General features: G+C 51.5%; 1 protein-coding gene across 5 annotated transcripts; it reads right to left on the bottom strand.

Annotated features, from left to right (window-relative positions):
* Nucleotides 1-3,293: 3,293 nt before the first annotated feature.
* PARS2 (prolyl-tRNA synthetase 2, mitochondrial) lies at nucleotides 3,294-10,065 on the bottom strand. Of its 5 annotated transcripts, none has more exons than XM_087445869.1 (3): nucleotides 9,500-9,997; nucleotides 5,904-6,218; nucleotides 3,294-5,458 (listed from the first exon to the last, which is right to left on the bottom strand). In XM_087445869.1, exon 3 carries the CDS (start codon nucleotides 5,427-5,429, stop codon nucleotides 4,011-4,013), a length of 1,419 nt encoding a protein of 472 aa, XP_087301995.1. In that variant the 5' UTR covers nucleotides 5,430-5,458; nucleotides 5,904-6,218; nucleotides 9,500-9,997; the 3' UTR covers nucleotides 3,294-4,010. The 5 variants fall into 5 exon arrangements, with proteins under 5 accessions (XP_087301995.1, XP_087301993.1, XP_087301994.1 ...); XM_087445867.1 differs by lacking the exon at nucleotides 9,500-9,997 and adding an exon at nucleotides 6,918-6,982; XM_087445868.1 differs by lacking the exons at nucleotides 5,904-6,218; nucleotides 9,500-9,997 and adding an exon at nucleotides 10,032-10,065.
* Nucleotides 10,066-21,205: the final 11,140 nt, after the last annotated feature.

The following is a 21,205-nucleotide window of genomic DNA, read 5'->3' as shown; positions in this document are numbered from 1 at the left end:
TGGTAAGGTAGTCACCACTAACCGTTCAGTGCCTCCTTCCCACTCTCCTGGCCCTACAGTTTTCATTAGCCAAGGGCAATGAAGCTTTAACCATGGAGCTCATTAGCAGCTTCTGGAGCTGCTGGCTTATTAGCTGGTGCTTGAGCGAAGGGAGCCTAAAGGTGTCACCCCATTCTGCTCGCCCCACACACCACCCACCCACCTACTGGGTGCAAAGGGCTAACTGGCCTGACGTAAGGGCAGCTCCACTCACCAGGCAACTGCTGTGAGCCAGGCACTGCTGTCCTCCTCGTACTGGCGAGGAAGGGCAGCAATTAGGAGGAAGTGTCTTGCACAAGGTCACACAGCTATTGAGTGGCCCAAGCAGCCTGACTCTGGAGTCCCTAGCCTGGGTCACTATGATGTAAGTCATTATTTTAAATTAAGAATCTTGATTTTTTTCAAATATTCTCTCAGTTTACAATAACATCATAAAAATATTTTCCACATTATAGAAAACTTTCCACCTTATAAAAACTTTTCCTAACTAAAACAAAGCCTTACATGTCCTCGGATGCAGAACAATCCATTCTAGAAAGCATTCTGGCATCCTGGTGTAGACATGGATAGTGGGAACTCTATGAAGAGGCCTGGCACTCAGGCAGTTAAGGAAATGACAATTTCAACAGATTTCTACAAAGCTCCTTTATTGATAGCCCAGCAGGTGCTGCTTCCATTAAAACACAGAATATTAATGGAGCCTCTGATTTACATTCTAAGCTTGATTTACACGATGGTTTTGTTATACACCAGCCTTTGTCCCTGAGTATTAATTCTGCTAAATATTTCCCAGCCAGTTGCTTCTAGATCTCCCCAGGGAATGAGCAAGGATAATACAGTCTGTACCTGTTATTTTGCCAGCATCCCCATTTCATCGATTTATGGCAAGAGGTAACACTGGCAAGTTAGGAAGGAGAGAGTAAGGTACACAGTTCGAATATTTCTGTCTTTCCCTAAGGAGTTGGAGCCATCCCACAGGCATTACTTACTTCTTGCTGATGGCATTCCCCAGGAAGGTAGTAAAGCATCATATTGAGAAAAGATCCAGGTCTCGAGATACAGTTAACAGCAGAAGCTGAGCTCCGATGGGGGAATGTCCTAAGTCGTCTGGTGTGAAGGAAGCGTCTCCTGAGACCACACTAAGGTTAAGCATTTCATATAACTAAGCTCAGCCAACCCTCCGACAACCCTGGAGGTGGGGGCCATTATCATGAGTGCATATTACAGATGAAGAAGCTGAGATGTGCAAGGGGCAACTAATTTGTCTCAGGTCACATCCCTGGTAAGTTGTGGATCTAGGATTACCTCTCTTCAAGTTCTGATCTTTCCACCAAATCATACTGCCCCTGGATACAGGAAGAAACACTGGCTTAGTAATTGGGACACCTTGGTTTCAGTTCAGCTTGACCTTGGGCAAATCACTGTACTCCCTGTATTTGTCTGCCTACTGGAAAAGAGAGGATGGGTACCTGCTTCATCCCTATAAGGCTTTCGTAGCTTAAAGGCAGATCCAGCCAGACCTCTTTTAACGCAACAAGATCGACCGGAGGTGGCGCAATTTAGGGGACAAGGCACCTGGCCTGCAATCAGGCCTTTTGCCAATCAGCTGGTGTGTGGCAGGTTAGTTCCCACTCCAGGCCTGCTTCCCATCTGTGAAATGAGGGTTGGACAGGCCGGCTCCAAGCTCTCCTCCCTTCTAAAGCTCCATGATTCTACATCATCCTCAATCATTCTATAACTCGCACATTTATGAAGTTTAAAATTAATTGGTTCTCTATTTCCTGGAATCTGGTTTTTTAAAGTGCTTACATTAGCTAGGCTTCCATAAATAAGGAAGCTTAGGGAGCACAAATTTAAAATTAAAAAAATATTTAAAGCACCTATTCACACAAATTCTTATTTCTCACCTACTTTTGGCTAACTTGTGGAGACAGACATAAATAATCCAGTTTTATTTACTGCAATCAATTTTGCCCAGGCAGAGGCTGTGCAGGACAGTGGGAACGGCACGGGTCTTGATCAGTACTCGGATTCTGCTCTGACACTTACAGCTGTGCGTCCTTGAGTAAGCTGCTTAAACGGAGCTTCAGGTTTCCTCAGCTGTAAAACGAGAAGGGCGCCTACCTCGCACAGTTTTAAGGTCTGAAAGTGGTATATAAAGGTGCCTCGTGGCACAGGGCAGGTCTCAACAGATAAATGACCAGACCGTTAAAAGCGTAGAGCTCATATCAGTCTGATAACGCACAACCGAAATTACTCAGAGAAACGCTCAGCTACCAAGTGGCTCAGAGAAGGCGCTACCCTCATACTGGGAGCTCTCAGGCCACTCTGCGCATTAGGATCATCAGGGGAGCTGTAACATTCCCGATGCCCAGGCCACACCCCAGACCAGAATCAGAACCCCTGGTGAGACCCAGGGGATTCCAATGTACAGCCAAGTGTCAGACCCCCCGTCTTACAGTGCAGCCTTCCTAGGTTGGCTCTCAGAACCCACATCTCCTAGCCTGGATGCTGGGCCCAGAGCTCCAGTAGTAGGCCTGGGAGCCACTAAGGCTTGGTCACGTACATTAACTGGGAAACCTGATGGTGTGCGCGTCGTTTAGTGAGGTTCCTCTAGCAGTAACAGCAGCAGCAATAACAGGCTGCTGGGAAGCTGTCTGGCAGGTGGAACAAGTGGCCAAGACAAGAACTACAGTGGGCTGGGAACCAGCCAGGACCCTGCCTCAGGGAGCCGCCCACCCACTATGAGAGGCCGGCCCACTAAGAGTGAGCAGTGTGCGCGCCTAGCAAGAAGGATGGCGTCAGTGCCGGATGGGCAGTGCTGGGAGCCAGAGGGAAAACCCTCCCAGGGGCCGTCAGGCACATTTTCAGGAGGCGCGGGCCTTGACAGACTCCTGTTGGATATGGACGTGCCGAGACACCGAGCTGGTGAGCAGGAGCAGCGAGAGCAGGCGGCACTGCTGTGGCAGCTCAGGTCCGCTCCCAGGTTTCCAGAGAATTCAGGCAGAGACCTTAATGTTCACCCCGTTGTGGCTCCAGGATCCAGCTCTGCCCCTAGGACAAGGTCACTGTGGTACGTGAAGACTGTTATCGCTGATGTTCTTAGGAAGAGAGGTTTAAAACATTTTCCCAGGCACTCAATTTTAGTTTTTTGAGTGGAGTGTAGAAATAGAAAAAGACTCTCAAGGTGGGAAGCCACTGCACTGTTGAAATGGCAGGTGCTACCACTGTTTCAAATGAACACGCAAGGCTCATCCCAACAGTCAGACTTTATTCAGTCAATATACCACCATCTCAGTGCTAAGCTGCCTCATACAGCCAGGTCTCTGGAGGTTTTGGGCCATTAGCCAATTATACCAACTTCCTGTGTAGCTTAGACTACAGAGCATCAGAGGACCAGACCTGCCGCTCATGAACCTCTCGTGGAACCAGCCAGTGACAGCTGTAAGGACTTTACAGATCTAGTTCCATTTTCTCATGTCACAGAGGGGAAAACTGAGGCCCCAGCAGGGAAGGGGATGTGTCCAAGTAGAGGACAGCTGGTGGGCCGGCTCTCCAGACCGAATGCACCAAGAGGCACATGCTCAGACTGCGGGAGCGGGAGGGTGTCGGCCATCAGCAACTCCCCTCCGAGACATGGGACATAGCTGGGACAAGGGAAGCGACTCGCCTAAGGGCCACCACGAGGACTCGGCTCTTTCCTGCCTGTCTGCCTCCTGACAGAAGCTTCCAGAATGGAATATAAAGGAATGGTATGTGGCAGCATGGCCGGTCCAGAGGAAAGGGTCAAGATAACAACTTTAAATACAAATAGTCTGAACAAATGACTGGATAAAAATTGGTTTCCCTACCACGGTCTCACCTTCCAGGAGCTGCCCTGTTTCTGGGGAGACCAGCCCAGGAAGGAGTGTAGGACAAGACAGCATTAGAACGACCACCAAGGCCGTGAGATGGGTGGGTGGCGGGGCGGTTTAGACGACGTGCACTTGGCTCAGCAATTCCATGACTCCCTCTTTGGTGAGAAAGACGACCTCTCCAGTGTTCTGGCACCAAACCTCAAAATGTGCAGGGTCCTCCAAGGCCCTCTTGCCAGCGATGATCACAAAGGGGTAGCCAAACTTGTTGGCATCTTTCAGCCTGTTTCCAATGGTCAGATGGGTCCTGTCATCCAGCAGGACCTCCCCGCGAAGCGGCAGCACAGCCTCGGTGATGTTGTCATACAGCTGCCCCATGAGCTCTGCGGCCGCCGCCTCCTTACTGCCCTTCTTAGGGGGGATGAGGCAGACTTGGTAAGGGGCCAGGAGGTTGGGCCAGCGAAGGCCGTCTTCCGTAGAGAGGACTTCAATGGCAGCAGCCAAGATCCGGGTCACGCCCAAGCCATAGCACCCCATTTCAGCCAGGGATGGCTTGCCGTGGACGTTGGTAAACTGGGCATTGAAAACGGAAGAGTACTTGGTGCCCAGGTAGAATGTGTGCCCCACCTCAATGCCTCTGGTTTCCGTCAGTGGTCCCCGGCAAGAAGGGCAGTTCGTTTGTGAGAAGTCCAGTGTCTCCACGTTGGCCGAGAAGCTGCAGCTGGGACAGACTGCAAACCGGTCCTCTCCGACATCCACTGGTAGCTGGAACTCGTGAGACATCGTGCCCCCGATGCTGCCCACAGCTGCCTGGACCTTGACACACGGCAGCCCCAGCCTGGCAAAGAGGCTGCCGTAGGCATCACACACCAGGCTGTAGGTCTGCTGGGCGGCCTCTGGGGAGGAGTCGAAGGTGTACATGTCCTTCATGTAAAACTCTCGGCCGCGGAGAAGACCAAAGCGGGGCCTAGGCTCGTCCCGAAACTTCCTTGTCACCTGGTACAGCAGGAACGGAAGCTGCTTGTAGGACAGTGTCTTCTGGGAGGCGACCAGGGCTGTAATGGCTTCCTCGTGAGTTGGTCCTAAGCAGTATTCCTTGCCGTGTCTGTCCCTCAGTCTCAGCAGCTCCTTGCCCATCAAGTCCCAGCGGTTGGTGGCTCGCCAGAGCTCTGCCGGGCTGAGGCTGGGCATGTTGACCTTCTGCCCCCCGATGGCCTGCATCTCCTGGTCTATCACCCGCACCAGCTTCTCCATGGCGCGGACAGCGTAAGGCAGGAGGTGGTAACAGCCGGGGCTCGCCGGGTGGATCAGGCCGACCTGAAGCATCAGCCGCTGGCTTTTACAAGTCAGGTCGCCAGATCTGCCCTCCAAGGAGGGCACCTGGTCTTCCCGAAGGTTCTGTGGCTGGAACATGCGGGACAGCACCAAGCGCTTCCCTCTCCCCAGGGCACAGTGGTGAAACCCTCTGGGAACGGACCCAGAGAGCTGGTGGCTGCAGGCGGCCAGTGCCCCGCATCTCGTCAGCAGCCCTTCCATGACACCCCGGCAGAGGGACGCACTTGTGCCTGGAGAGAAAGGAGTCATGCAGAAATAAGCGTTAACTGTGTCCCGACACCAGGAAGCAGCCAGCTTGGTCTGGTCTCTAACAAGCTTCTAAGACAGCCACTGATTCTGCAGATGCAAATCCTTTCACTTCTAATATCCTAGCAGATCCAAGTACTACTTCTCTTACCTCTTACTGCTGTTGAAAAAAAATCACTATTTCCCCATTTATACAAATATCACAGCACACTGTGGAGAGGCACCGTGCGTGGTGATTGCATGGGCTCTGGAAGTAGGCAGCCTGGACTCCAGGCAGCGTCCCGCTGACTGCACCCTGTGGGGCTCGGGACACGTGACTGAACCCCTCTGTGCCGTTTCTTCATCTGTACAGTGGTAATACAACAGAACCTCCCTTGTAGGTTTATTGCAGGAATTTAGAAGCGTTATAAAAAGTTATTAGAACAGTACCTGGCCCATTATGTGACTTCAATCAGTGTTGGCTATTATAGAAAACTGGGGGAAAACAAAAACAAAAGGAAATCAACTATAATCCCTCGGCCTAGAGACAACCGCTGCTGTTGTTCCCTGGTCTCTTTTGCCAGCCCTGTCCTCTGCCCAGGCCCCCACCCCAACCCATCTTAAATGTCCTGCGCCTCTTCCCTCCTTGCAGCACACGCTCCCTGGTCAGGCCTCACGCTGGGGACTTGTGGAGTCAACACTGCCACTCCATACGAGTCTCTCGAGCTTCAGACCTGTCTCTGCAACTGCCGCCTGGGGAACACACTGCACCCCAGAAGGAACTCAGCATCTTCCCCCCAACCTGCCCCCTCTCTGGGGCAGCCAATCACTCAATGGTACTGCAAGCCACCCAAACCAGAAACCTGACTTTATCACTGACTAGGTGCCTCGGAAAACTCAAAGGTGGGTTTAGAAGCAATTAACTGTTTTTCCAGGTTGTTTCTTTTCCTTTTGTGTGTTAAGGAGATGTAACCAGCAGCCATCCTGAAACTGACCAAGCCTCACCACAAGAGCTATGCCCATGATCTTTGCCTTATTTTAGTGCAAAGATCTCTCCAGGAGGAGCTCAGGCCTCATTATGTGGACGCACGTTCTCCAACTGAGCCTGTGCAAGCGAATACCCGCCTCTCCCTTTTGAATATTCATTCCCCAACCAAATAAAAGGTCCTGCTTCCCTTTGTTTGGGGACGCCATGACTTTGGAAATGATTCCTCGTGGCCTCCTATTTGCCGCAAATACACTTTACTCTGTGAGACAGCTTCCACCTGTGTAGAGTCTTATTTAACTCACCAGGAGGCGAGCCCACTTGGTTCGGTCTCAGCTTCATCCACTCTGCCCCACCCTGCCCCACATTCACCAACCCTCTGCGCCCTGTCTGTCATTCCCCCTCCTTCACGTGCTGTTGATTCTGCCCCTTCTCTCCACCTCCACAGCTTCCTCGCAGGTCCAGGCCACCATTCTCACCTGGGATATTGCCACAGCCTCCTCGCTCTCCTCCAATCCACTCTCCATGCTGCAGCCACAGGGGACACTTCCAAAACACGGACGCTAACGGTTTTTCTTGCTTAAAACCCTCCAACAGTTTCCTACTGCCCTTAGAACCAGGTCTAAGAGTCTCACCTTCACAGCGCACACGGCCCCACGTGAGCTGGCTGCCGGCCCCCTCTGGCCTTGTCTCACCAATCCCCCTCCCGTGTTCCAGCTGCACTGCACTCACTCTTAACACACTGTCCCCTTTGCACACCAACATCTCTTCATCCTCCAGGCCTCAGGATTACCATGTCCCACTGTCCCACTCCTATACCCCAAAGACCAGCTTCCCCTGCATCAGCCCACTGATCCCCAGTCAAACACCAGTCGCTCTTCGGAGTTACCGCTCATCTGGCGGCCTGTCTTCCCCAGGCACTCAGCTGGGTGCAGGCCAGGACCATGTGTGACTTGCTCTCCACTCAGGACACTGCAGAGGCTTGCTAGGCATTGTCTGGTGAATGAGCACGTGTGTTCCTCTATGATTTTATGAAATATTCACACATTCCTAAGGGCAGTCCAACATTCCACTGATTGACTATATCGGAAACAATTTTCCTACTATCAGCGAGTTGTCAGCTTTCTGTTATACATAATCTACAGTGAAAACAGAAGGCTCTTTTCTTTTTTTTTCCTTTTTGTTGTTATATATTTGGGAGAGATTTTCAGGAATGGAATTACAGAGTCAAAGGGTATAAACTCATTCAAGGACCTTGACTTATATCACCAAAGTGAGCAAGCCCCTCTACCCTTCAGCATATCCCTCGCAGCACGCTGAGAGCGGGTCACTGCCTCCACTCAGCTCCGGGAAGCTGGAATCCCCCAGGTGGTGACCTCCAGCTCTTAGCAGCCTCCAGTCCCCGAGCTGGTCCCCTCCAACCTGAGGCAGCTTCATCCATTACCCCGTGCTCTGTACAAGCATCATCATTTCCTGTGTGGCCTACAACCTGATAAGAGTTGGGAGGTGCTGCCACACAGCCCTAGTGTGACTGCATGGAAAAGAACAGCCCTGGCGGCCAGGCACATGTGGTTCACACCTGGCTCCTTCACTTGAAGGCCCACTGCAGGCCAGTGGGCAAGCCAGAAACTCCTTCATCCTTGACTCCCCCTAAAGCAAATGAGCCTGTCTCCAAGATTTCTCTCAAGTCCACCCCTCCTTTCTGGCCCTTACTGCCTCAACCTTGGCTTAGCCCTCAGTACTACCTGCTACATTACAGTAGCCCACGGGTTCCGAAATTTAAGCTAGCATCCGAATCACTTGGAGAACTTGTCAAAACACTGACTGTGGGGCCTCACACCCCAGAATTTCTGACTCAGGAAGTCTGGGGTGTGGGCAAATAACCTGTATTTCTAACAAGTTCCCAGCTGATGCTGATGCCGCTGGTCCAGGGACCACATTGGGAAAACCACTGCGGGAGCTCACGGTTCACCCACTCTGATTTAGACCATAAACTCCATGTGGGCAGTAACCGTGTCTATTTTTTTCCAAGTTGTATCCACAGCATCCAGCACGGTGCCTGCATGCAGTGGACACTCAATAAGTGCCTACCAATGAATGATCTGAATGACTCTTGATCCCTCTCTGTCCAGTCTCCATATTACAGCTAAAAAGATAGTTGATCCAATCACTCCCCTGCTTATAACCCATTAATGGCTCTCCATCACAATTCTCTCAAAACAGTACTAAAGTCTCTTCATATTTTGATTCCAACACACCTCTTCCAGCTTCTTATCCTAACACTCCCCAAACACGCCCCAAATTGCTCATCATTCCCTGAACAGACCAACTTCCCTGCAGCAACCCCAATTCATCACTCAAGGCTCACTTAATGCAAGAAGCCTTCTCCAACCCCCCAAACAGAGACAGTCACTTCCTCCTCTGTGCTCCCACTGTACACACCTCTCTATGGTTTACTGTACTGGAATAATTTTCAACGTTTTTGAGAAACTGCTGTGTGAACAGTTTCATGTCCTATTCCTCCATTAAACTATGAGTTCATGAGGTTTCCTACATTTTTAGATTTTAGGGCCCAGCACAATGTCTAATATTGAGGCTATTATTAATAATGTTTGTTGATCAAATTTATTAGTAAACGAAGAGTGAAGTGAGGGGTGTAATGGGATAATTATGTGCATAATTAAAATAAGAGCCTTAAGCCCTCTGCCCCAATTCCAAATGTGTGCCTGTCCTCAGACCCCTCAGCTTACACACACAGAGGAATAATGACTATTATCTCAATTTTTCAAGGTTATTCACAGACAATACCTTGAAAGCAATATAGTAACTACTGTGTCCTGCTCCTCAGACTCTGGCAAAGAGCCTCAGAGTCATTCAATCATTCAACAGATTTTTACAGAGCCCCTGCTCCGGCCTTCCCATACAGGCCTTTTTCAAGGTTCTTTGACACAATGGCCGGCAGTCCCATCAGGAAAGCTGTGTCTAAAGCGCTTACAACAGTGCCTGGTATACAGTAAGTGCCATAAAGTGCTTGCTATTATTATTATTATGCCCAACTTACAGAGGAGGGAGGCTCAGAGACGTGAGGTCACTTATGACAAGTGACACCGCAGGGATGAACGCAGGGCCACACATGGAAGGCAAGGTCCCCGCGTCCAATTCCCAGGAAGTTTCCATCACGGACCGCGCTGCATAAAACAGCAAAGGAACCCCAGAGCTGGTTCTGAGAACCGGCTCGGCCTCCACTGGCCGGGGGACCCCGGTGAAATGACTCCTCTTCCCGACCTCAGTTTTCCCATACGTAAACCGGGAAGGTCGGCTCAGCCACCAGGCGATGCCTGAGGGCCTTTCCAGGGCTGGCACTTCTAGGAACACCGTGACACTCACAACGACCCGCGGCAGACGCGGGAGGAAGTCCTCCCTAGTTTTACCACCGAGAAAACTGTTATCCAAGAGTTTCTGTGATTGTGACCCGCCGCAATTCAAGGACGGGACGCACGTGGGAAAGCGGACACCAGGGTCCTAGGGCTCCGCACCCAGCGCCGAGCCGCCCGCCCATCAGTCCCTCCGCCCTCGCCATCACCCACGCTCACCAACTACAGTCCCCGGCAACGCGGGCCCCGCGACCGCCGCGCCGGGCCAGCGCGCCGGCGCCAGGGGCGTGCCCTCCCCGAGCCCCGCCCCCTGTCCTTCTCGCCAATCACAAAGCCGCACTCGCAGGAACTGGCCCCACCCCCCTCCAGCCGCGAGTGAGAGGCTTTCCGGAAGCTTAGCGGAGGACAGGGAATCCGGCTCTCCCCAGGCTCGTAGATTGGCCTGGGCAGCAACGAGTGCATCACCGTCCCGGAAGTGCGCTCTAGGATTTAGGGAGGTGTAACTCTATGGTCAAAGCCTGGGCTCTTGAGTCTCGCGTGCCTTCTCACTGCCGGGGCCCGCCCAACCCTCCGGAGACTGGAACGGCTGGAGATAATGTAAGCGTGATAACAGTGGGCAGTGCAGGTTCGAATCTACCGTATTTTACAGGCTTTCGATTTTAATAACTTTAAAATTTTTAAGAAGTTGGGAAAAGGCACCTTTATTACAAAGGCCAAGACAGTCTTTAAGACGCTGAATCAAACTTTTCATTCACAAAATATTTTTTGAGCAGTTACCACGTACCGGCCACTGTTGTAAAAAACTGGGAACAGTGAACAAAACAAACGAAATTCTCTGCATTCAATGTAGCTCACATTCTAGTGAGAAGAGACAGTCAATAAACCAGTACAGTGGAATTTAAGCGGGGTGGGGGCAAAGAACTGAGTAATCAAGATAGGTAGTATTTTAATGATGCAATTAATTTTTTAAAATAATGCAAAAAAATCCATAATGAACAAAATGTCCAAATTTTAAATAAAAACAGTATCCAGGGGCTGGCCCCGTGGCGTAGTGGTTAAGTTTGCGTGCTGCGCTCTCATGGCCCAGGGTTCGCAAGTTCGGATCCCAGGAGCGGACCTACGCACCACTTATCAAGCCATGCTGTGGCAGGTGTCCCACATATCAAGTAGAGGAAGATGGCCACGGATGTTAGCCCAGGGCCAATCTTCCTCAGCAAAAAGAGGAGGATTGGCAACGGATGTTAGCTCAAGGCTAATCTTCCTCACCAAAAAACAAACAAACAAACAGTATCCAGCAGTTAGATGGTATTAAATACTATGGAGAAAAATTAATTAGGGAAGGGAATGGGTTGGAGACCAAGTGGTTGCAATTTAATATAGGATAATTAGGGAAAGCCTCATCAAGAAGGTGACATTTTAGCAAAGACCTGAAGAAGACTGAGAGAGCCTTGCAGATATCTGGGGGAAGAATGTTCCAGACACAGAGAACAAGTGCGAATGTCCTGAGGTGGGAGCTGTGTATTGTATAACTCTACCTAACTGATAACAACTGTAGTTTATTGAGTGCCTAAAATGTACCAAACCCAATGCAAGACACTGATGCTTCCCATATTGGCTCTAAGAAGCTCTCAGCCCGCCAAGATCTGCCAGGAACAACATTACACCTGCCAGGTGTAAGGGGGGCTGAGAAAGTCCTGTGGGACTAGAGGGAAGGAGGGCTTCACTGAGGAGGTGAGCTTAGAGCTGAGCCTGAAGAATGAGTGGGGTTTACCAGGACAAGGATGGCAGTGGGAGTGTGTCACTGGCGCATTCCCTAAGCAGCTGGAAGGAAGTTTAAAGGTGCTTAACACTCCCTCAAGGTTGTTTATCAGAGCTGTGTCGGGAAGAGATACCAGCATCAACTGGCCTGAACCAGATCGAGCCCCACTGCAAGAGCAGCGCCTGCGCAGAGGACCTGAAGATGACCAGAAGATGCCCTTTTCCTCTCCGCCCTAGGAGGAGCCCAGGGCTGATTAGCATAACATGCGAGGTATGTGAGAGCATGTTTTCAGACTGAGCCGGTGCCAGCTAATACCTGCTTATACCAGCTAATACATGTGATGATAAAACTTCCCTTTTAAACATTCATTCCCCACCCAAAATGAAAGGACCTGCTTCTCTTTGTTCGAGGAGCGCCGCGTCTTTGGAAATGATCCCGTGTGGTCTCCTATTTGCTGCAAATATACTTTGGTTTGTGTGACAACTACTTCTGGTGGAGAGTCTGATTTTAACTCTCCAGAGAGCAAACTCATTTTGGTTCGGTAGCAAGTGGAGTGGAATGTCCAGCCAGAGGGACCAGGACACTCATAGGTATGGGATCAGGAAATGATGAGCGGGTGTGAGGTGTGGGGGAAGCATGGGGTGTGGTAGGATTTACATCTTCATTTCCCACCGTTCCTAACACAGTGCTTGACACACAGGCCAAAGCAGTGCTTCTCAACCTTGACTGCAGTGGAATCACCGTGTGCCCCCCCAGCCTCAGCCCCGAGATGCTGGTTATCCATCTGCGTTGGGCCTGGGCATCACTACTTTCGAGTCCCCCAGATGATCCTAATGTGCAGTCTGGGCTAGATCTGCTGGCCTAGAGGAAAGGCACTGGACAGTTGGGGGAGCGGGGGGCGGGCAGAGACGTGTGTCATCATCCTGGTCTTACAGTTGAGGAAAATACAGCTTGGGTGGACTCCACGACTGGCATGTGCCCGCCAACTAGGAGTCCGGGCAGAGCTGGGCTGGACCTGAGCTCTTTTGCTTTGAGTGTCGCTCAGCCTCTGCAGCCCAGCCCTGTGGTGGGGCTTTCCCCCAGGGTGCAGGCCCAAAGGTTTTACCGGGGCAGTATTCCCCACGCCTCCTCTCTGGGGGCTGGAAGTGAATAATCTTCAGTATATTTCAGGATCAGAAATAGCCTTATATTTCTCCCTGCTCCCCATGCATGTTATTACATCCCTTCCAATCCTAGAAAAGCCAGGCATCCCTCCTCTGCACCCTGAGGTGTTAATTATTTCTCAATTAGCAGTTCCCAGGCTGTAGAGCATAGTGGTGTGGAGAGGCCTAATGACTTGCAGTGTTTATACACCCCGACATCTTCAGAGGACTTTACCGATGGTAACTAATTAACGTTCACGACCCCCTTGGGAGGCAGGCCGGGAACGGCTGCATTTTACTGCCGGTTTGCAGGAGGCCCTGCAGCCTGGAGCCGGCTTGAGCAGGCTCTAGGCCACGGTCAGAGTGGGTTGGCTCCACATTAAGCAAGTCCAGGGTGGTGGAGTCCCAGAATCTAGCCCTATCCTGCTAGCAGCTTCTTGTGTGACATTTCAGTCAATCAATTGATCAGTCATTTATTGGGTGGCTTGATTTACAGAGTTCACTCATGGGTAGAGCCCCACAAGTTCCCTAAAACAGGGAAAAAAAAAATTCATTCCTTCATTCTTTCATTGTCATCAAAAACAAAACAAAAGGACCCCGTGTCTGCCTTGGTGCCCCAGAGCCCTGCGGACACGCCGTGCACTTAGTGGTTTCCACTGGCTGCTGGCCAGACGGGGAGCCCCTGGGGGCAGGCACAGATTTTGCTCTTTTCTGTATCCTCCGTCCTGAGCACAGGGCCTGCCAGTTGGGGATCAGCACAGGGTTTTGCTTTTGTTTGTTTTAATACATCAATCAGTAAACGAATGGACGGTTTGTCTTTCCTCAGGCTGGGGCTCCTGCGAGGACACCCTGAGCCATCCCCGAATCCAGAGCCCCTGGCCTGGCACAGAGAGGGGCTCCGAGCATGTGTTCAATGAACAAGTGAAGGCAGAGTTCATGGTGAACTCCTTGACCTCAAGTTGCTCATAATCTCCTGGAGAGGCTGCCTCTCAAAGGGGTGGTCCCAGCAGCTTATGGTAAGAAGCTGTGAAGAGGGAGAGCAAGATGCTGAGGGAGCAGCATTGCAAGGAGGTGCGAGTGGGATCAGGGAGGGCTTCCTGGAGGAGGGGACATGGACTTGGACCTTAAAGGATTACTAGGAGCTTCTCAAGCTGAAAAGAGGGGCAGTAAGTCACCACTGGATGTAAAGAAGAGGGCTTAAAAATAGTTCTGGCTGGAGCACAGAGCACCCCCAGGCCTCGTGGCAGCACAACGGAAAGGCAGTGGGCACCAGTGTGTCAGGGCCTGCTGGACCAGGCTGTGAGTTTCTCTTCATCTTTGAGGCCAGTGAAACTTTTTCTGTGAAGAATGATACTCCCTCCCCTCCAACACACACAATCTGTTTTGAGGCTTAGCCCAAACAACTCCTCCTCTGACAAAAATCCCTGGATGCTTTGCATTCCACTCTACAGCACGTATTTGTTAGAATTTGAAAAAAAGTATAATTGTCACTCCAGGGAGATGGCGTCCTCCTCTGCTGAGGGCCCCTAGGCAGACGCTGACCAGTGTGAGAAGCAGGCCTGTGGGCAGTGGAAGGGTTTTACGCCAGGGAAGGACATGGTCAACTCCGTTTCTTTGCCTGAGTGAGGTGTGAACTCAGAGTAGAGGAAGAAAATGCGGAGAGAGGCTGGATGGGAGCCTCCCACAATGGCCCAGACTGGGGCAGTGGGTGGGAGAGGCGGGGACAGACTCCAGACAAGCACTGGGACAGTCCACCTCATGGACTCCTGAGCCCATTCCTCCCACCCCTACCCCTGGCCCCTGCCCCATTAGCCCAGCTCGGCCCAGACAGACTGGGCTGGAGGTGGGAGGGCCGCCTTGACTTGGAATCCTGCCCAGCCTCTTCCCAGGTGTGTGACCTTGGGCCAGTTCCCTCATTTCTTCATCGGTAACACGGAAGTCACAATACCACCATGTAGGAGTGTTGGGAAGGTTCAGTGAGAGATGTAATTGAAAGCATCTGGCTCATCCTTCAACCCATCCCGACTCTGGGGACCCCATGGCTCCCTTACCATAAGGCGAGAACCATCATTCTGCTGCCGCCTCTGGTTCTGAAGGACTCCCCACTCCCGCTGCTGTGTGGGACGCCAGTCCCCTTCCATCTTCAGGGACCTCTTCTCTTGGGGCCCAGAGTCCACCACTGGTTCATTTGTTCAGTGTCTAAGTCTAGGATGATTAGAGACAGCAGGGGGCTGGGAAGATGGGCCTCTTTTTTTAATCAAGATTCCTTGGAATTCAAGACTGTGGCCACCAATTGTCATCACCATCATCATCACCCTTGTTCACATTTCTAGAGCCCTCGCTATGTGCCAGGGACAGTGTTAAACACTTCACGCCCGTGTCTGATTAAATCCTTACAATAACCCATGAGGTATGAATATCACTGTCATGTCCATTTTACAGATGAGGCAACCAAGGCTTGGAAAAGTTGGTGAGCTTGTCCGTGGTCAACACAACCAGTAAAAGGGAGAGAGAGGATTCATTTCCAGGTCTGTGTGGGCACAGCCTGATCTCCACACTCACAGCATCCAGTGGCAACCTCTTTGTCTCAAATATGTCCTGACCTATAACCAAAGTTGTAGGGGCAGTCACCCAAACAGACCCTTTCTGTTTGGCTGGGTGCCCTCTGTCTGGAGGTTGGCTCTTGAGGTCCCTCTTTAGGAACCCTTCCTTGAAGCCCCCACTGGCAGGGACTCCACTCCCCCCAAAATCTCGTCTGAGTCTCTCATCTGGCTGTTTGCTCTCTGAGGTATGTTACAGCTGAGTGTGTCCACGTGGGGCAAACAGACCTGGGTGCAAATCCTCACTTTGACACCCACTGACTATGTGCCTGTGGGTGAGATGCTCAGGCTCAGATGCCTCATCCTTAAAATTGTAGTGCCCTCTCCCCGATAGAGTTGGGATGAAGATGCAAGGAGTATGCCTGTCGAAAGGGCTCAGCACAGTGCCTGGTACACGGTCAGGGTTCAGTAATGTTTATTATTATTATCATCATCGATGAAAGTGCCCCGGCTGGCACAGTGCATGGCACACAGTAGGGACAAGACTTTGTCTCTTCACCCCCACAGACTGCGAGCTCCCAGAGGGGAGGGCGCATGTCCTGCTCATCTCTAGCCCCGCCACAGTAAATCTGTTTACCAGGTAAAAAGATTTTGCACACAGTAGATCTCAATACCTATCTGCTGAATTAGTGTCTTTCTAAATAATTCTCTCAGTTCTTAAGAATGCCCTGCTAAAAATGCAACAACGCAAAACCTCAGCAATCGTTAATCTGTCAAACAACAACTCCTTTCTGAGCGCCTGCTCTGGGCTAGTTCTACAGAGCACTGGGCATGGCTGGAAGTCTGGGCACAGTGTAGGTGTCCCAGGAGAGACGGAACAATCAAATGTCTGTGAGTTTTGGCTGTGACTCCAGCTGTTTGTCTGGTCACTCTCATCTGGAAGGTGGATGGGAATTGAGTTCCTTCCAACAGGACTTTGCCTTTTCTCTCTGGTGCAGGGTTGGGGTAGGTGTGAGTGGACCCAGGTGGAGCTCGTGCCCTTCAAAGCTGGTGGCTTAGAGAGAAGAATCCGTGTCTGCAGCCAAACAGACCCGGCTTTGCTTTCCAGCCCCAGCACTTACTGGCCGTGTGACCTGGGGAAGGGACTCAACCATTCTGGCCCTTGGGTCTACTCCAGTGGGGGCAAGAACCGCCTCAAAATGTTGTGAAGAGCAAACAAACAACTTTGTAAACTGCAAGTTCTGTATAAATATTAGTAATAGAAATATATTCAGATCACTCGTTTGTAAGATTAAATGTGTGATGAGATGATGACTTTTAAGTCATTAAATGAGATTATGTATGTAAGGCACTTGAAAGGGCCTGGCACGTAGTGCTCAGTGTGGGATTAACTATTGCTAATACTCCAGTGTGGCCGTCCTCTGCTGCTCCTCTACCCAGTGGCTCTTTCCCGCCACGTCCCTGTGGCTCACTCCCTCACCTCCTTGAGGTCTTTGCCCGGATGCCGTCCTCACAGTCGGGACTCGCTGAGACCCGATTTTTCACTGCAGTCCCCATCCCTCCCCCCAGCACTCCTGATCCTCTCTCCCTGCTTTATTTTCTCCACAGCACTCATCGCCATTTAACACAGCAAATGTCTTACCCAGTATTTGGTTTATCTGTGTTACCTCTCCTGCCCCATCCCCAGGAGAATGTAAGCTCTATCCAGGAGAGCAGGGCTTTTTATTCACTTGGTTCATTCAGCATCCCCGGTGCCTAGACAAACGGGCACCAAACTTCTGTCAAAGGCCAGATAATAAATATTTCTATGCTTCGCAGGCCATACGGTCTCTGTTACGACTACTCAACTCTGCTGTCATAGTGTGAAAGCAGCCATGGAAATATGTCAACAATTGAGCATGGCTGTGTTCCAATAAAACTTTATTTACAAAAACTGGTGGTAAGACAAATTTCACCTGTGGGCCATAGTTCACCAACCCCTGGCCTAGATCATTGCCAGGCACGTTGTAAATGCTCAATAAGTATTTGTTGAATGAATTAATTAGTGAATAAATGAATGAATGAGCACAAGACACCTGGAACAGTGCGTCACTCACAGCTGGTACTCAGTAAATGCATATTCCTTTCTTTTTTATACTTAACAAATACAAGATAGGCCGTGATATGTTCTATGAGAGGTACAAAGGAAGTGCCGTGGGAGTATTGAGGAGGTGGAGTCCTCCTCTTGGGATGAGGGAGGACGTCAAGGGTGTCTAAAACCGGGCTCCCCCAGAAGCTGGCCCTGAGTTGAGGATTCAAGGGCAAGCAGTTTATTTGGGAGGCGATCCCAGGAAGGACTGGTAGTGGAGTGGGGAGGGGAGAGAGGGAAGGGCGGGAAATGATACAGGGTGTGATAACAAAGGAGCTGGTTACTGCTGTGGCAACTGGCCTGAATCCCAATGGGACGTAGGGAGACGGTGTGGGATGTGCCCCAGGTTTATACTATCTCCCTGTCCCCCCTTGTGAGGCTGGGGTATTTGTCCTCCAGTTTCCACTCCCCGTTGGTTGAAGCCTGCTCCTGGGACGTCAGCTACCCAGTGCTCCCAGTCAGGCGGAGGGCGGCAGGGGTTCACAGGGGACCACCTTGGCAGGTACCTGGTGGGTGAGGGGAGAGGGCACATGGAGGGCACTGAGGCGATACTTCAGCTGGCCTTGCAAGATAAATACACACCGTCTCGTTTGAGATACTGTTTTCAGGTCTTTGATGCCCATGGCTAAGCCTCGCCCTGATAGACTCTAATAGCCGTTCCAGCAGACAAGGGCATTTTCTGTCCCTTGCCCCAGTTGGAAAACCCTCTGGGAAGGACTCTGAGTAGCCCAACTTGGGTCATCTGTCTGCATGTGTGGTCCGGGGGTGTTATGATTGGCAGGGTGGGGAAGGGGCAGTCAGCAGTCCAGGAGGAGGAGGTGTGCTGTTCCCAGCAGGGAGGGGTGCTGGGCAGATGGAACAGTAGAGCCCACCACAGTAGGGGCTCTTTTGTTTCCTTTACTTTGTGGATGACAAAACTCACAGAGGTGCTGCAGTTAATGAAACAATTTACATGCCCAAATAGAGCAAGCCCGCCACAGAGCTAGTGACTGGTTTGGAAAAATAAACGTGAAAAATGCATTCTGATTTTTAACCGTTCAGTATATAGAGCAACATTTGTGATAGAAGAGAAAGTATCTAAAACCCAAATAGTTAGAAAGCCATTCATTAGTACTCTTTAGCCTGCCTGCCATTCAAGGCAGCATGGAGGGACCTCAGGAAAGTTATTCAACCTCTGAGCCTCAGTTTCCTTGTGTGTAAAAAGGAGACGGTGCTGATACATAGCTAATGGGCTTGTGAGGGTCCAGTGAGACACGGCGTGTGGACCGCAAGCCACAGTGACAGCCCATGGCAATCTCGCAGTAAATAGTTTTGATGGTGATGATGACAACGATTTTCTTTGCCCTCCCTGCAGGAACTTTCCCTGCTCAGTCAAATTGTTTTTCTGTGGCCACCTAGAGGCCTGCTGGGGCTTTTCCACAGCTCCACAGGGGTTTTTGCTCACCACTGTCTCGCCAAGAACATCCGGATGGAGGGGGCTCCGTCTCTCCTCCTCATCCCAAAACTAGAGAGGGTGTATTCCAACCAGATGTGGGAGGTGGGAAAGGTGCTGCAGGTAGAGGAACAGGGTGAGCAGAGGCAGGAAGCAGGAAGTGGGGGCTGGCGTTCCCACGTGCCGCCTGGAGGGGCGGCCTGTGGGGAGGAGCTGGGGCAGGAGGAGGGAGCTGGCCGTGTCCCCAGCCCCATCAGCAAGCCTCGCCAGTGACTTCGGCCCCACAGAGCCGGAGCTGGAGCTAGGGATGGTTTCTCCCTGGAAGCACGCCCGCAATGCTGGGGATCTGTTTCCATCTGCTCATTTTACTGCTGAGTTGTGAAGTGCTAAATGTCATTATCCTCCCTTTCCTTAAACAAGAAAAAAAGTTAACAGCCTGAGAAAAGGAGATATTTCACTTCATTTGGCATCTGGCCACCATCATCCACGCAGGGTGCTGCTCCCTTGGGGCCTGATTAGGGATGGGGAGAAGCCCTGTACTGTTCAGCTTTCAGCTGCTAGCACCCCGCTCTGTGCAGGCTCTAGGCTGGGCGCCGGCAGCAGGAGGTCAGGTCGAGCTCAGCTTGGCGGCTGGTGGAGTAGCCAGCTGCCCTCTGAACAACTCAAACACTGTAACAGGTGCCACAGCAGAAAGAGAGAATGGGGGCCAGAGGAAAAGGACTTGCTCAAAGTCATGCTGCTTATTAGGGTCTGTTCTGTGTGGCCCCAAAAGGTGAACTTGAATTAGGAGATAGACAGTACAGAAAAGAAGATTTCAAGTCAATAGAAGGACAAATGCAGAAGACTTAGACATGGTGAAAAACGGATTGATTCCTTCAATAGGTAGTGAGCTGCCTGTCTTCCAGAGGCAGGCAAGCGGTTTAGATGCTCCTTTCAGAACACTCACTGTTGAGAGGAGTTCAGATCTAGATGTACAGGCTGGAAGAGGTGATGACCAACCTGAGGTTCTTTCCAACCTGAGAGTCTAAAAATCTATAACTGAAAAATCTCACCCGTTTTCACGAACTTTAACATGCCTTGCTCACACTGACTAAAGAAGAGTTTCTAGCTGTCTGACATTGGCCGCTAGACGCAGTAGAAGGAGCGGACAGGCGGCACAAGGTGGGATTCACCTTCATCACTTGGATTATGGGTCATGGAGGCTTTGACTCTGCGGGCTCCCTAAGGAACTCCTGCTGCCTCAGCTGTGTGACAGGCAGTGGTCCTCCCAGCCGCCCAGTGGGCGGGGGTGTTCTGCAGGGCTCAGAGCTATAACTAAATAAAGATCACCCACCCACTAGCCTCCCCCAACCAGCTAGAACCACAGTCCCAGGGGACTGCCCAGCCTGGCCCTTGCAGTGGTTTGCTGAAGGGGGGCGGCCAAGGGCCAGGTCACGAGCCCCAGGGGCAGCTATCCTCTCCTCCCCACTGCTGGGAGGCCACTAATACGGGATGCGTGTGACTGGTGTGGAGGGGTAGGGGGAGCCAGCCCTGCCAGCTGAAACCTTTGCTAGCTTCCCACTGGTATTCCAGAGTCCCCACTGTGGCCCACAGGGCCCCTATAACCTGCCCTGTGTCATCTAGCCTGTGAGCTCCTGGAAGGCAAAGGTAGGGTCTGTTTTGTTCTCCACGGTAGCCCAGGGCACGGCACTGTGCTTGGCTCTCGGCCAGTGCTCAGTCAGCATCTGCTGAGTGACTGAATGGAAAGCCTGTGGCCCTCCTGCACTTGACAGAAGTAAACTTAGCAGAGGCGGCAGCCCCGAAGGGGCAGAGAACGCAGGCCTGCGAGTCTGGAAGTGGGGTTTGAGTATCCCTCATCAATTCATTGCTTAACCTTGGTCCCGTCCTGCTCTCTCGCCTCAGTTTCCCAATCTGGGCCCCAGTTTCCCAATTGCAGAATCGGGGAATTGGCCTAAGAGGAGATGGAAGATGGAAAGAAAGCCCAGGCTTCCTGGTTGAGCTCTAGGCCTCCAACGTCCTTCGGCTGTAGACCTGGCCCCACTTCAGCCCTCATGGACCTGGTGATGGAGTCACGTGTTTGTTACTGAGGTAGCCACGTCACTGCTGAGTTACTAACAGGCAAATTTGCTTTTTAAGTTGAGACAGTCATGGGTGGAGAAGTGGACAGGGCTGTGTGTGCTGCCTGCTGTTGAGTCACCTCCACTCTGCTGCAATGGAGAAAGGAAGGAGGGAGAGAAGTCATGACCCAAAGTGATGAGCCATGGTGAGCCATGAGGTGGAATTCAGGGGCCTTAGGGTGGCCTCACCGCCCAGATTTCACAGGTACCTGGAATGTCACCATTAATGTTAGAGCATTATCCCAATGGATATCAGAGTGCCCCATGTGACAGGT

The sequence above is a fragment of the Ceratotherium simum genome, chromosome 22 (genome assembly GCF_057802395.1).
Source record: "Ceratotherium simum simum isolate JZ-2026a chromosome 22, ASM5780239v1, whole genome shotgun sequence".
Taxonomy (NCBI): domain Eukaryota; kingdom Metazoa; phylum Chordata; class Mammalia; order Perissodactyla; family Rhinocerotidae; genus Ceratotherium; species Ceratotherium simum.
Note: the sequence above shows the minus strand (reverse complement) of the source record. Positions and strands in the feature narration are given on the sequence as shown.

Coding starts and splice junctions, on each gene's coding strand:
- PARS2 (XM_004438602.3), bottom strand. CDS start 7,203: ATGTTGGTGTGCAAAGGGGACAGTGTGTTAAGAGTGAGTGCAGTGCAG. Junction 5,459..6,917: donor AGGCTGTGGCAATATCCCAG/GTGAGAATGGTG, acceptor CTTTCTCTCCAG/GCACAAGTGCGTCCCTCTGC.